The sequence below is a fragment of the Garra rufa genome, unplaced genomic scaffold (assembly GCF_049309525.1).
Source record: "Garra rufa unplaced genomic scaffold, GarRuf1.0 hap1_unplaced_080, whole genome shotgun sequence".
NCBI classification, from domain to species: Eukaryota; Metazoa; Chordata; class Actinopteri; order Cypriniformes; family Cyprinidae; genus Garra; species Garra rufa.
This window is the reverse complement of record NW_027394355.1, coordinates 44,363-59,148: the sequence shown is the minus strand read 5'-3', so window position 1 is coordinate 59,148 and position 14,786 is coordinate 44,363. Positions and strand designations below refer to the sequence as shown.

General features: G+C 35.6%; 2 protein-coding genes across 2 annotated transcripts; one reads left to right on the top strand and one right to left on the bottom strand.

Annotated features, from left to right (window-relative positions):
* Positions 1–3,297: 3,297 nt before the first annotated feature.
* On the bottom strand, positions 3,298–10,280 carry LOC141316189 (N-acylethanolamine-hydrolyzing acid amidase-like). The gene is made up of 10 exons (XM_073832771.1): positions 9,997–10,280; positions 8,444–8,608; positions 8,220–8,343; positions 7,750–7,840; positions 7,590–7,666; positions 7,303–7,475; positions 6,881–6,943; positions 6,707–6,773; positions 5,697–5,725; positions 3,298–3,406 (listed from the first exon to the last, which is right to left on the bottom strand). Exons 1-10 carry the CDS (start codon positions 10,170–10,172, stop codon positions 3,313–3,315), a joined length of 1,059 nt encoding a protein of 352 aa, XP_073688872.1. The 5' UTR covers positions 10,173–10,280; the 3' UTR covers positions 3,298–3,312.
* Positions 10,281–12,043: 1,763 nt separating this feature from the next.
* LOC141316183 (flavin reductase (NADPH)-like) lies at positions 12,044–14,584 on the top strand. Its single transcript, XM_073832766.1, has 4 exons — positions 12,044–12,181; positions 13,731–13,932; positions 14,045–14,209; positions 14,315–14,584. The coding sequence occupies exons 1-4, from the start codon at positions 12,044–12,046 to the stop codon at positions 14,470–14,472; spliced, it is 663 nt and encodes a 220-aa protein (XP_073688867.1). The 3' UTR covers positions 14,473–14,584.
* The last annotated feature ends 202 nt before the right edge of the window (positions 14,585–14,786 follow it).

Here is a 14,786-nt window from a genome sequence, read left to right as displayed (position 1 = left end):
ATACATACATACATAGCCATTCACACAAACATTTCACCTTTATCAAACCTTCTATTGAATTCGCTGTTTTTGTGACACCACACCCCATGGCTTCTCCTAAAAGTAGAAAATGTAAAAGTCAGATTTTTAGCAGCACTTTTATTGAATTTAAATGCACAATTTTATATTACAATCACGTTACAATAATGTTTTTAAATGGTTAAAAAACATTGTACAACTGTAAAAAAATTAGTAATACCCAATTTACACAATACATTATTTATATTATACATTAAGTACTAAAATTTTCAAGCTTTTGACATGAAAACAGGCTACAGCAAATGTTGTTGGAAACGTTAATAAGATCCAGAGAGCGAGTTAATCTGGGTTCATTGCTCTCTTGCACTGGCCTCAATCCTTCTTATAGAGCAGACGATGTCAACAAGCACCTGTGTCTCTGAAAGCCCACAAGCGTCAAACCCTCAATGATGGCCCTGCTTCACTCTAAATCATCTTATTCAATAAAATTGTCTAAATTTAAGAACATATGAGTAACTTTTTCACAATTAATAAAAACATCAGAGATAAAAAAAAAAAAAAGAGTCAAGAGATGAATGTAGGGTATTTTAAGGTACTTAATTCTTTTCAGGAAATCCTGAATGCCTGGGGATTATGGACTATGGGTTTATAGACTTGTTTGTGAGGAAAGGTTATTCATTAGCTCACCAGACATCACAATAATTCAGTGTAGAGTAACAGACATGCTCATTTTGAGGTTAAACCTCTTAAGAGAGCTGTTGACAAGCTCATGTGATGTGTGCTTTGAATCTTGCTCACAGTAAAGTGAAATAAGATACTATGCTGCTACTATAAAAAGTATTCTGCGAATCCAACAAAATGAATTTTTCTTTGTAGACATGATTTAACCTAATTTAATCCATACAAAATCTTCCCTGTTTAAAGGTTAAAGATTTCATGCCATAGATCACTATTAGTTTTAGTATTCAGTACCTTTTCTGTGAATTAAATGATGTGTAAATCATGTCAGCAAAATAGTGTCTTTAAAACTCCAAGCACAGCAAGAGATGACAAATCAAGGGGTTAAAACTCACCTGGAGGGTGTCTCTGCAAATCAAGGAAATCCCAGAAGCTTTATTTCCACATGTCACCCAAAGGAATGTATCCGCCTGGTGTATCCCATCAGTGCTTGAGTAAGTCAATGCAAATAGTAGAAACGCAAATACTCAAATTGTGAAGACACCAAGAAGGCATATTCACACGCTTCCCCATGCCCCCTGAAAATGTCCTGAACAAAAATCCACTATTTTCATTTAAAAACAAGAGAAGTCCTTGTGTCAAACTTCTGACGCCTTCAGTAGGTGTGTTTGTTTCTCTGCGTCTTAACAGTGTTCATCTGTGTAGTTGAATTAAGTGAACAAGCCCAGAAGGGATTAGGGTAATAGCTTGATGCAACTTGACTGGACTGGACTTTGTATAGAAAATGGCACTTTCCTAAAGGAGGCAGTAAAGTATAGCATATGTAATAAAAACAAATAATGTAAGACACAAAAAGAAATAATTTGAGGCGAGAGCATTTCTTGTATTGATTGTTTTGAGATTAATAACAGTGAATTTTAATATACTGTATTTAGTTCAGATCAATACAGTTCAATTAGTATAAGTGGGAGAATCCATCATACATGCTTTTAATGTATAAACTTTGTTTTATAAACGTTCAATAATGCATGAAATAATACATTACAGAAGTATACATTTGTGTGTTGACAAAATAGAGCATAGAAATGTTATTTCTAAAACTGTAAGTCACTAAATATTAACTTTTTGTTTATTGAACAGTTATTCAAGTCAATGACAATGATAATCAGTAGTAGATCTATTAAAATATTTTGTTTTTCCTATTTTTTTTAATACGTATGAGCTGTTTTGCATGGCTAAAAACAGATGGAAGCAGATGAGACCAGAAGCCAGACCTTAACTTTTCAAATGTGACCCTGGACCACAAAACCAGTCGCAATCGACAAAAATACATTGTATGGGTCAGAATGATTGATTTTTCTTTTAAAAATCATTAGGATATTAAGCATTGCTAAGGACTTCATCTGGACAACTTTAAAGCCGATTTTCTCAATTATTTAGATTTGTTTGCACCCTCAGATTTCAGATTTTCAAATAGATGTATTTCAGACAAATATTGTCTTATCCTAACAAATCATACATTAATGAAAAGCTTGATATATAAATCTCAATTTTAGAAAATTATGACTGGTTTTGTGGTCCAGGGTCACAAATGGCTGTGTCCAAAATTACGGGACAAATAAGGTGGATGGGCTATTTCTTTAAAACAAATGATTTTGCAGATTTTCTGATTTTCCAATATTCTACAATCCTACTTTTCAGATATTTAAATATGACTAATTTCTATTGTTATAAGCAGAAGAGATGTGGAATTTGTTGGGTATTTCAGAACTAAGCTGGGTGAAAATTCTGTCTGAGCTGGTTTAAGAGAACGGCTCACTCCATCACATGCACATCTGTGAACAGAAAAGAAAGACCATTAACTGTATTTCTAAATAATAATAAAAAACCTAGTATCTATCTAGTATCTGCCATCAATAAGACAGAACAGTCACAGTTCCTTTACTAATGATTGCAAGAGACAAAATTTTCCAAAGCAGAGAAAGACTTGTGACCTAGTTATTCACACCAATTCTTGTGATTGCTTCTTGCAAAAGCTGGCAAACTGATGTCAACTGAGTGTTGCAAAATTCCTTAAATGTCACAATGATATCAGAGATGCTAGCCACCTCTTATATGACAAAATTGTGGTTTAATTTAATAAAAACACTTACGTTACCAAATCATCCAACTAGACTTCATTAAAAGGATAGCATATACAGTCAAACCAAAAATTATTCAGACACCAAATATAATTTTTATATTTTTTACTAGTGGGTGCAGTTTGTTAATGTAAGTGAGGATAGCAAAATAAAATAAACTGTGACATTTCATACCAAAAAATCTTCCATACAGTGAACTACCAGTAAAATACAAATTCAGGACAAAACTTTTTATTTAACACCATGACTTGACCATGTTACATAACTTTATATCATGATGAATTTGTTCTGACACAGTTTAATTCTTGAATTCTTGTTATATTTTATTACCATTTTCTTAACTACAGTGAATAAACTTAAAAAAATCTTAAAGGTGTCAGAATAAATTTTGGTTTGACTAACATAAGTAAATTAATCTGGAGCAGCATATATTTTATGCAAATATGTTTTAAAAGTGTATCTTATGTTTTAAAAATCATGTAGTGTTATGGTTTGTTCTTACATCTCTGACAAATGTTGTGTACTTCTCAGGAGTGGCGGCACTCATGACGGTTGTATAAACAGTGATCCTGGAAGGAAGATCATGCTGGCATTAAAAAGCTTTATTACAGAAAGTTCACTGAAGACAAACCTCTTTCACAAACATTTAACCACCCCAAAACCTTAAACTACTGCATGTACAGTCAAGCCCAAAATTATTAGTACCCCTGGCAAATTCTGACTTAAAGTTCAACCAGCAAGTTTTTTTTTGACCAGAAATGACACAGGCTTCTCCCAAAAGATAATAAGACAATGTACAAGAGGCATCATTGTGGAAAAAAATATTTCTCAGCTTTCATTTACATTTGAACAAAAAGTGGCATGTCCAAAATTATTCATACCCTTTGCAAACTGTCACAGTCTATGGAAAAAATCCAAAGTTCTATACCACTCCAAATAGTCCTGTTCTAAAGCATCCTAATTACCCTGATTCATTGGGAACAGCTGTTTTAATCAACTCAACAGGAGAAAAACAGAAGCTCTCTGCTGTTGGTTTGTGGACAGTCATGGCTAAGACAAAGGAGCTCACTGAGGACCTGCGGCTGCGCATTGTGGCTGCTCACAAGTCAGGAAAGGGCTATAAGACCATATCTAAATGTTTTGAAGTTCCAGTGGCTACAGTGCAAAGTATTATTAAAAAATACAGGACGTTCCACACTGTGAAAAAGGATGTGGTCAGAAGCCAAAAGTGACATCTGTGCTGGCCAGGAGGATAGTGAGAGAGGTAAAAAAAGAATCTAAGGATCACTACCAAGGCCATCCTGATGAATCTGGGCTCTGCTGGTGACAACATCTCAAGGCAGACAGTCTAACGGACATTGCACTCTCCAGACAAGGCACACAAAAGCCCGCTTGGCCTGCAAATGCTTATCTGAACAAAGAAGAAGACTTCTGGTCTTCTGTTTTATGATCAAATGAAACAAAAATTGAATTGTTTTGCCACAATGATGTAGCCTTCATTTGGTGTAAAAAGGAGAAGCCTTCAACCCTAAGAACACCATCCCCACTGTCAAACATGGTGGTGGGAACCTAATGTTTTGGGGGTGTTTTTCAGCCGGTGGACCAGGGAACCTAATTACAGTAAACGGCACCATGAAAAAGGAGCAATACATCAAAATTCTCAACAAGAATATCAGGCAGTCTGCAGAGAAACTTGGCCTTGGGCACCAGTGGACATTTCAGCACGACAACGACCCAAAACACACAGCAAATGTGGTGAAGAAATGGTTAGCAGACAAAAAACATTAACGTTTTGCAGTGGCCCAGCCAGAGTCCTGACTTAAATCCAATTGAGAATCTGTAGAGGGAGCTAAAGATCAGGGTGATGGCAAGGAGACCCTCTAACCTGAACGAGTGATCAAAAATACCAGTGGAGACATGCAAATAGCTGGTCAGCAATTATAGGAAGTGTTTGATTGCTGTAATAGCCAATAAAGACTTTTCTATTGATTATTGAGAAGGGTATGAACAATTTTGGACATGCCACTTTTTGTTCAAATGTAAATAAAAGATGAGTAATAACTTTTTCCACAATGATGCCTCTTGTACATCGTCTTATTATCTTCTGAGAGACGTCTGTGTCATTTCTAATAAAAAAAAACTTGCTAGTTGAATAAATAACTTTAGGTCAGAATTTGCCAGGGGTATGAATAATTTCGGGCTTGCCTGTACATCAGTGTTCGAATTGTACTAAAGCTCTAGCTTTTATATTACAAATGAAACTGCAAACTTTTTAAAAATCTTTTTATGTTTTAATCGTTTAATAGTTTCAATGTTTTTGGACCTAATGGAGGGTGCCTTAATGCTTTTATGATAATTTTTCTTTCTTTACTGCATTACTGATGTGTTCTAGCTTGGTTCCAAATCTAGCTTTCTTATAAATCTGCCATTATACACTATTAATATTGTAGGCTTTGGGACAAATTGCTTTTGTCGCTTTGGAAAAAAAGTGTCTGCTAAATGAATATCATCATACGGTTACAAAGAACCAACTAGCACCACATGACAATATAACAACTACAGAGATCAATGCTCAGACTGTTCTGACTTACAACTCAGAGGCTTAAACAATGACTGTCTGTGAAGTTGTGAGTGTGAATAGGCAGAGGTTTCACATGACTGACTTTTGCAATCTCTCCAGTAAATTCCTGAATACTGCTTTGCATGGTTAGATACTAATATTATAACCTCCATGAGGAAGTATGATTTTATTTGTACTACTGTTTACCACATACGAGAAATGGGCACACTCTGTGAGGCCATTATACAACCATAAAATATCATGTGATGGGTAAAATGCGGCATTACTGTCCTACTTACCGATTACATACTGGATTCACAGATAAAACCTGTAACAACGAAAAACACTTCTTATCAAAGAAAAATATCCAAATTCAGAAATTAACTTTATACTGAAAACATTTTACATTTAAGATACACATTTTTAGTTCATTAAAGGAGAAGTTCACTTCCAGAATTCAAATTTCCTGATAATTTACTCAACCCCATGTGATCCAAGATGTTCATGTCTTTCTTTCTTCAGACACAAAGAAATTTAGGTTTTTGATAAAACATTCTTGGAATTTTCTCCATTTAGTGGACTTTAATATGGATCAATGGGTTGAAGGTCCAAATTGCAGTTTCAATGCAGCTTCAAAGGTCTATACATGATCCCAGCCGAGGAATAAGGGACTTATCTAGCAAATCGATTGGTCATTTTCTTAAGACAATAAAAGTGTATATAATTTTTAACCACAAATGCTTGTCTTGCACCAGTCTGAGCTCACACATTACAAAATCAGGTTGAAAAGGTTGCAAAGCAAACATGCTAAGAAAGTCAAATGCCCTTTACAAAAGCAAACAATGATGTTGGACGATTTTAAAGTTGGAGGTGAACATAAGATGGAGTTTTCGCTCTACTTTTCTGAACCGAAGTACACAAATGAAGAACTAACCATGCATTTTCAATGCGATTATGTAATTCGTAAATGGAGCATTTGTGGTTAAAATGCTAAGATAAGACCCTTATTCCTCAGCTGGGATCATGTAGAGCTCTTTGAAGCTGCACTGAAACTGCAATTTGGACCTTCAACCTACTGATCCTCATTTAAGTCCACTGTATGGAGAAAAATCCTGGAACGTTTTCCTTAAAAACCTTAATTTCTTGTTGACTGAGGGAAAAAAAAGACATCTTGAATCACATGGGGGTGAGTAAATTATCAGGAAATGTTCATTCTAGAAGTGAACTTCTCCTTTAACAATGTAGGGCAGAAGTAAATACTATAAACCAATAACAATACTAGCCATCCAAAATGAATTTGTTCATATACCTTATACAGAGAATCCATACTAATATGGTTCTGACCAGTGGCATTCAATGCTTTCATGGCCACATCTCTAAAAAAAAGACCAGGAAATGTGAGTAACAATCCTTAAATTGTTTACCTAAATAATCAATCATTTTTGCTTTCATTTTATTGATAAAAAATGTATTGTGTGCTTGCCTTCGGTCGTCTCGTTTAGGATTGGGTAGCCAGTGGTCATAATTGGTTTCAACTCTATACCAGCTAAAATAAGCAACAGTAAAAATTACCACCTTATTTTTCAATGCAGAAGTAAGCTGTTTTCTGGTAATGTGTGAGACTTCATAAGTCACTGTGAGTAAATAACGAGAAGAATAACAAAGTGCAGTAAATGCTAAAACTGTTTGGGATACAAACTATTGTGCTCATAATTAAGATAATACATTAAAATAATATGATAAGACACACCAGTGTGCAATATCAAGCAGCAAACTTGTACAGCTAAAAACAGCTGGAAGCAGATGACACCGGAAGCCAGACACATGAAATTTACAAACGACCATGATTTTGATTTATGACAACATTTTGATTTATGTCATTTAAAAATGATAGTTGGTGCTTACTTTCCAAGAAGTGGATCCAGAGGCCAGATGTCAGCTGATCCGCTCCGGTCTCTAGTGATGACTACACCCTCACCAGCACGAACACCACCCAAAATATAATAAACATCTGTGATGATCGGCACTTTGGCCAGTCTCACTACTGCATCCTGGAAATCCACAGCTGATTCAAGAGTCTAAAGACAATCAAAAATATACAGATTTATTTAATGCATAAGTTTCCTAACAGTCAAAGGGTCATTGCTGCACCATTATATTTTTGAATTTTGTATACATTTTTGTTCGCTCACCTCTCGCACTAGCCAGCTAACCGGAGAACTTTTTAATAAAACTGCTGAAATTATATTCTCCCACCAATGTCCCTTATCTGTAGAAATATAGATTTAAATTAAGACCACACAAAATTCACTAGACAATCTCTTAAAAAAAAGAAAGAAAAAAAAAACCTACTGCGTTCGTTGCCAGACACTGTAAACTTCTTAGGGCTCTGTCCTGTCCACAGCCCAACATAACCCGCAAAAGTGGTTCCTCTGTATGCCACCTGTTGAGAAATTACTTTTAGATTCAAGTAGATAATATAATATTATATTATATCCACCTTTTTCCTCAACGCATAAGTAAGCCAATGGGTGAGACTTCCAGTTCATTATCCGCTATAGGGAAATAACAAGAGGAATAACAGCATGCAGTAAATGCTAAAACTGCACTACAAACCAGTGTGCTCATAATTAAGATAATACATTACAATAATATGGTAAGACACACCAATATGCAATATCAGGCAGCAAAAGGAGCTGTTTTGTGCAGCTAAAAATAGCTGGACACAGGTGAGACAGGAAGCCACACCTATATAATTTACAAATGCCCATGCCCACTTTTACTGGAAGACAAAGGTGGATAATAATATATATGACTAATACCTGTCCATTTTTAATAAAAACTACGTCTAGAGTAAGATTTCTGAGCACATCGTGGGGATAATCCAGGTTTCTGCCGTGGTATATATTGCCCTTTGTATCCTGAGTTACAATACTGGTGCAAAAGCTGAAGAAAAAAAAACAAAGCAGCCACAATGAATGTTGGAAAACAAAAAGTTGACAAGAAAGGTACCGTACCAATAAGTCAACAGCTATACAGTACTTACGCAGATACTTCATAGGCAAAGTTCAACAGGACAATATCTGCAATGTCAGTGCCATAGAAGGATGCCATGCCCTGTATTTCTCCAGCATATGGCTGTGGGATGTATTTCTCCAGAGCCTTCACTATAGGTTTAACTGCTTCATGAACCCATTTGGGAACAGTTGAGCTGTAAAAGAGGATGTTTAAGATGTAAATGTGCTGTGGATCATTAATGACAATCACTAAACTTTAACGCTTAAGTTTTTCAAAAAGTTTTTTTTCAGACTTAACACTGTAAAGTGTTTCTTTTATAGCACTTTATCTATTTGTGTTAATAGATTTCAATTACAATACATATTTTTAAAAGCCGTTTCTCAAAATGTCATAAATCTCCACTTCAATAGCACTAACACACACCAAACTTTACATTTTTATTCCTGACTATATTCTGAAGGTTTTAACAGAGTGACTTGTTTATATAGATAATTTGCTTGATTTTATAAAACATTTTATTCCCATAAAATGGTCAAAAAATATAGTGTTTCCTGTCTGTTCTAAGTTTTTTTTCTGAATTGTGTTATGACGAAATGAGATACCCAAAATTCCCTCTGTAAAAATGTTTGACTCTAATATGTAAAAAAAAATTAAACAAGAATTTTGAAACTGACTTCATCCAGTGTTTAGATTTTTGTACTAGAAAAATAAATTAACGCATATTTGACTAAATAATGCCTCCATCACAGTAGGGGACTCGGGAGACAGACGTTCGGATCCAAATGCAGGCTTTAATTAGATGGCGTGGTACACAGACAGGGTCAATGACCGGCAAACAACAACAACGAGGATAATCCAAAGAGTAGTCAAAACACAGGCAGAAGGTCGGGGCTGGCAGCGAGAATCAAACACGAGAAGGAGTCCAGGAATCAAACACAAGGGAAAACAAACACGGAAAGAAACGCTCGGAACAATGACCATACGGAACAATAAGACTTCACCCGGAAGTGTGTGTGTCAGTGGCTTAAATGCATGAGAGTCAATGTGAAACAGGTGTGTGCAGCAATCAGTGCAGTGGGAAACGAGGAGCAGGTGTGTGCAGTGATTGGTGCAGTGGCTTGTGGGGAATGAAGTCCAGAATGTGTTGTGCAAGAGTTCATGATGACAGGATAGACCACATACGTGACAGCCTCATTTGCATTTTTAAACATGGCGTTTTAGAAAACTTGTAATGCAAAAAAATGTTTGCAATTATCAAAGTAATCAATCAACTGGGTAAGTAAAGTGATAACTATAAGTAAAAAAAATGTACCCTATTCATCTGCAGTGTCTCGCCTTAAAAAACGAGGGGGGATACCAGGAGCGCTTTATTTTTAACACTTGCATTTTTATATGCGTTGCAAACGTAAACATTTGGTGACACTCTGTGATATTTGATTACAAATCTCGTAAACTTGTTTAACTTGTCAGCAATGTAGGGTACAATAATCTATTGGCTAACATGGTTCTGGTCAAAGAATGCAAAACGAAAGCAACATTTTTCAAAGTTTGCGTGCGGGTATATGACTGTCTGATACTTACTCGATCACTTCAGCTGCGGCTTTTCTCAAGAAATCGATGTCATAGAGATTCTTCAGCGGAGCCCATCGCTGATAGGCAGGCGCGTCCAGACTGATGTTTACCACTGGAGGAGAGAAATCAGCTGTCGATACGCAGAAAACTGTCACGCCGAGGAACAGACAAATCTGTAGCTTCATGGTGAATATTGAACACTAACTGTCCTTGTGATGGTGACATTTGAATATGGAAACCAAAGAGTCCTTCACACTCTACCCAACTTCTGTATTTCAAAACAAGGAACTGAAGTGATTATTGTGACAGTAACACATTAACCACAAGGGGGAGTGATGTCCACTCTTCACGCACACTGTAGCTTAACTAAAGTCCCTTTTTGGTTTATTGCAGTGTGAAATCAAATAAATGTGCTTCACGCTTAAAGCTTTGTTGTGAATAAAGGTTTTGTTAATCATGAAGCCTGGTCCGTTTTTGGAGATTCTCATTGGTTCCCCATTTACAGATTTCTGTGGTCGCACACTGAGGAAATGCAGTATTTATTGCAGCACAAACACATACATGATGAATCAGATTTTTGGCACTGGATGGTCTAGTTGCCTGGTGAAGATGACAAAAACTTGCGCTCAATTCTTTATTCAGACTTTATGCAAATTTCAGCATGCTGATTCGTTCAACAGAACGTAAAAGAAAAATATATAGGCTAATCAAAAAAATTAAGAAAATGTTTATTAAATTTCAAACAATCTGTTTGTCTGTCTATCTATCCACCTCTGTCTCTGTCTATCTATCTATCTATCTATCTATCTATCTATCTATCTATCTATCTATCTATCTATCTATCTATCTATCTAGCTATCTATCTAGCTATCGTCTATCTATCTTTCTGTCTGTCTGTCTATCTATCTATCTAGCTGTAGCTGTCTTTCTATATATATATGTCTGAATATCTATCTATCTATCTATCTATCTATCTATCTATCTATCTATCTATCTATCTATCTATCTATCTATCTATCTGTCTGTCTGTCTGTCTGTCTGTCTATCTAGCTGTCTTTCTATATATCGGTCTGTATATCATTCTATCTATCTGTCATTCTGTCTGTCTTTCTATCTGTCTGTCTAATCTGTCTGTCTGATTAAAAACATACGTTTAAACAAATAAGCATTTCTGCTTTTACTGTAAGTATAATAAAAGTTACGATAGTTGATTAAATCTATATATTTTTCTACAGCTTTCATTTAAAAAAACAATAAACACTAAGACAATTTTATTGTAATGCCATATATTAATAGTGTATATAACAATTTATTTATTTATTTAGAAACATCCGTTTGGACTTGACAGGACTCTTGTGTGGAATACTCGCGCTGCGCATGCGTTCTCGACTCCACAAGGGTGAAAGTTATATCAGCAGATGTTTGACAGCAGAGAGCGCGTGCATGTGTTTACTGTTGCGCTAACACCCACACCACCAGGAGCGATTTTAGAGTGAGTTTGCTAATTGTTATGAATATATTTACTTATATGTAGATTTTGCGATCCATGTAAAATGAACACTGTGCTTTTTGCACACCAATGCTGCCGATCATCATCGTATTTACACAGTGCGCTGTCACTATATAACATGCGTTATGTCACTTAAGTTTGTTGTTTTCTTTGTTGTGTTTTGTGCGTTGACGAAAGGTTTAAATGTTTCATTTGATGATGCTCACATTCTCAAGATTGTGTAATTTACAATATCTTCCCTTGGCTTAAAAACACTTTCAGTTTTAATCCTTCCACAGAGACATTTAATGTCGTTGTCCTTGACCCCATAGTAGAGTCTTGCAATAATAAATGTCATTTCCGGACATTTGGTAAGCAGGTTATATCACAAATAGAAGATAGTACAAACAAAACTAACTTTTCGCGACCTTATGCGCAAATTCCTCTAAGACCCATATTTGCAGCACTATCTCTATGGCGTTGTGCAACGAGTGTGGCTATATTGTGGCAGCTGTAACTTTGCATATGTTCTTGTTTTAGCAGAAATAGAAGGTTCTGCACAGATTAATGATGAAGATTGCTGTACTTGGCGCGACTGGTCAATCTGGACAGCAGCTGGTGATTCAGGCTCTTCAGCAAGGACATTCAGTCACGGCCGTCGTCAGAAACCCGGGGAAACTGACTGTAACACACGAGAACCTCAAGGTAAATAGAAGAGGAAAGTTCAAGCTCAACGTTATGTATTGTTATTCTTTTGAAAAGCATGGTGAAATTATAAAATACTTCATTTATATTTGTACATTGTTCATGAATTTGCTCCCAGGTGTAATAATGGGTTGGACTGGAGATTCACAATATGCATCTGAATGCATTTTACAAGGTCCTTCATGACAAAATGAATATTTTATATAAAGTATGAGTATAATAGTATGAGCCATTCATTAGCTCATGTTTTCTTTCTTATCTAGTTGCTCAAGTCTGCACAATATGGTAAATGGTGAAATTTCTTTTTAGTTTAGAATTTTAAAAATATTATAATATAGTCACCAAGGTAAAAAGTTGTAACTTTTTAATGCATAACTTTGTTTTATCTTTATTTTAGTTGTTATATGAGACTTTGTAGAGTATCACTGTAGAAGACGGCTAAAATTTAGCATGACGGTCACAGGGGTGGCATAAAATTTCTGTATTTCATTTATGGGTTGATATCATCACATGATTTGTTTGCCCTACGTTTTTTGCAGGAAGTAACGATTTTAAGCACATTTATCCAGACACAGCAATGCCAAATAATGATATGATTAAAGGATTAGTTCACCTCCAGAATAAAAATTTTCTGATAATTTACTCACCCTCATGTCATCCAAGATGTTCATCTCTTTCTTTCTTTATTCGAAAAGAATGGTGTTTGAGAAAAACATTTCAGGATTTTTCTCCATATAGTGAATTTCGATGGGGATCAATGTGTTGAAGGTCCAAATTGCAGTTTCAATGCATCTTCAAAGGGCTCTACATGATCCCAGCCGAGGAATAAGGGTCTTATCTAGCAAAACAATCTGTTTTTCTCTAAAAACAATTAACATTTATATACGTTTTAATCACAAATGTTCAACTTGCATTAGCTCGAAATCACACATACGTGACGTACGCAGTAGTACAGACCCAGTGTTTACAAAGCGAACATGCAAAGAAAGTCAAACGCCCTTTACAAAAAAAGGTAAAACAATGTCAGAGAAGAACCTACCTTTTTTTTTTTTGGTTCTTCACAGATGAAGAACAAACCATGCATGACTTTTCCAACGTGATTATTGCAGAGCTAGCGCAAGATGAGCATTTGTGGTTGAAATGTATAAAGGTTTTTTTTTTGTTTTTTTTTTTAGAAAATAAAAGATCGTTTCACTAGATAAGACACTTATTCCTCATCTGGGATCATGTAGAGCCCTTTGAAGCTGCTTAGAAACTGCAATTTGGACCTTCAACCCATTGGCCACCATTGAAGTCCATTATATGGAGAAAAATCCTGGAATGTTTTCCTCAAAAAACCTTAATTTCTTTTCAACTGAATCTTGGATCTAATCTTGGATTACCTAGCGGTGACTAAATTATCAGGAAATTTTTATTCTGAAAGTGAACTAATACTTTAACAATAAGATGCTTGCTGTTGCAGTGCAAATGTATAATATTTCATGTGTTCCAGTCCAGTTGATGCACATTTTAACCATGTACTGTTTAACTGCTTACCCTTGTGTGATAGGTGGTAGAAGCGGACATTTTCTCAGAAGACAGTCTGAAACCTCATTTCAAAGGTCAGGATGCTGTATTATCCTGTCTTGGCTTTCCGATCTCATTTTTTTATGGAGTCACTGGCTACACCCAGTCTATGAAGGCGGCATTAAATGCTATGCGTGAAGTCAAAGTCAATCGAATCATCACCATGACCTCATGGTACACTGACCGTAAGTTCTGTTATTATGTGTGGTTTGCAAAACCAAAGGGCCTTTATCTCAGTATTTTTGGTCTGATCATTTGTCTGGTGTAGTAATTGGATTGCTATGACACTCTTCACAGCTAATTCAGGCACCAATTCGTCCTATCTCATCCGCTTCATGCTGCTTCCCATGATTAGAAGTGTTCTGAACAATATGTACGAAATGGAAAACTTTCTTAAGCAGACTGAAGACATCAACTGGACTGTTGTCAGGCCGCCTGGTCTCAAGAATATACCAACAACAGGTGGGTTTTATTAAAAAAATAATAATTATTGGAAGTTATTGCTATTAGATTACCACAAGCTGTATTTTTGTACTTTGTTTAATGTTTTTTTTCATTGTTTTGAAGCCAATGAGTTCCTCACTCATGAAGGTTATTATGTCCCTGATGAAAATGGTCTGCCAATCGGCCAGTCTGTGTCAAGAGGAGATGTGGCTCGTTTCATGCTCTCTCTACTCAGTAACAATGCTTGGATGAAGAAAGCTGTTGCTATTATCACCAAATAATCATTTTATAATTACAGTTATATCACTTGCCAAAGAGCTTTTAATTGTTTCATTCGAATTGATCAAACATTTTACATTTTAAATCACACTACAGCAGTTCTGGCAAAGACTGTCAGGCTAGCAAATAATATGCTAATAATATGTTTGTCATAAACATATTTTTCAAATATTGCTTATATTTTTTAAGGTTTTAAGGGGTTTCTCAAAACCAAAGTATGGTTAGCAGAATTGCAAGAAAAAATGATTCATAAAACCCAATGTTTTGGACCTTTTGTGAATGGGTGTTGACAGTGAAGAGCAAAGAAATAACAGTT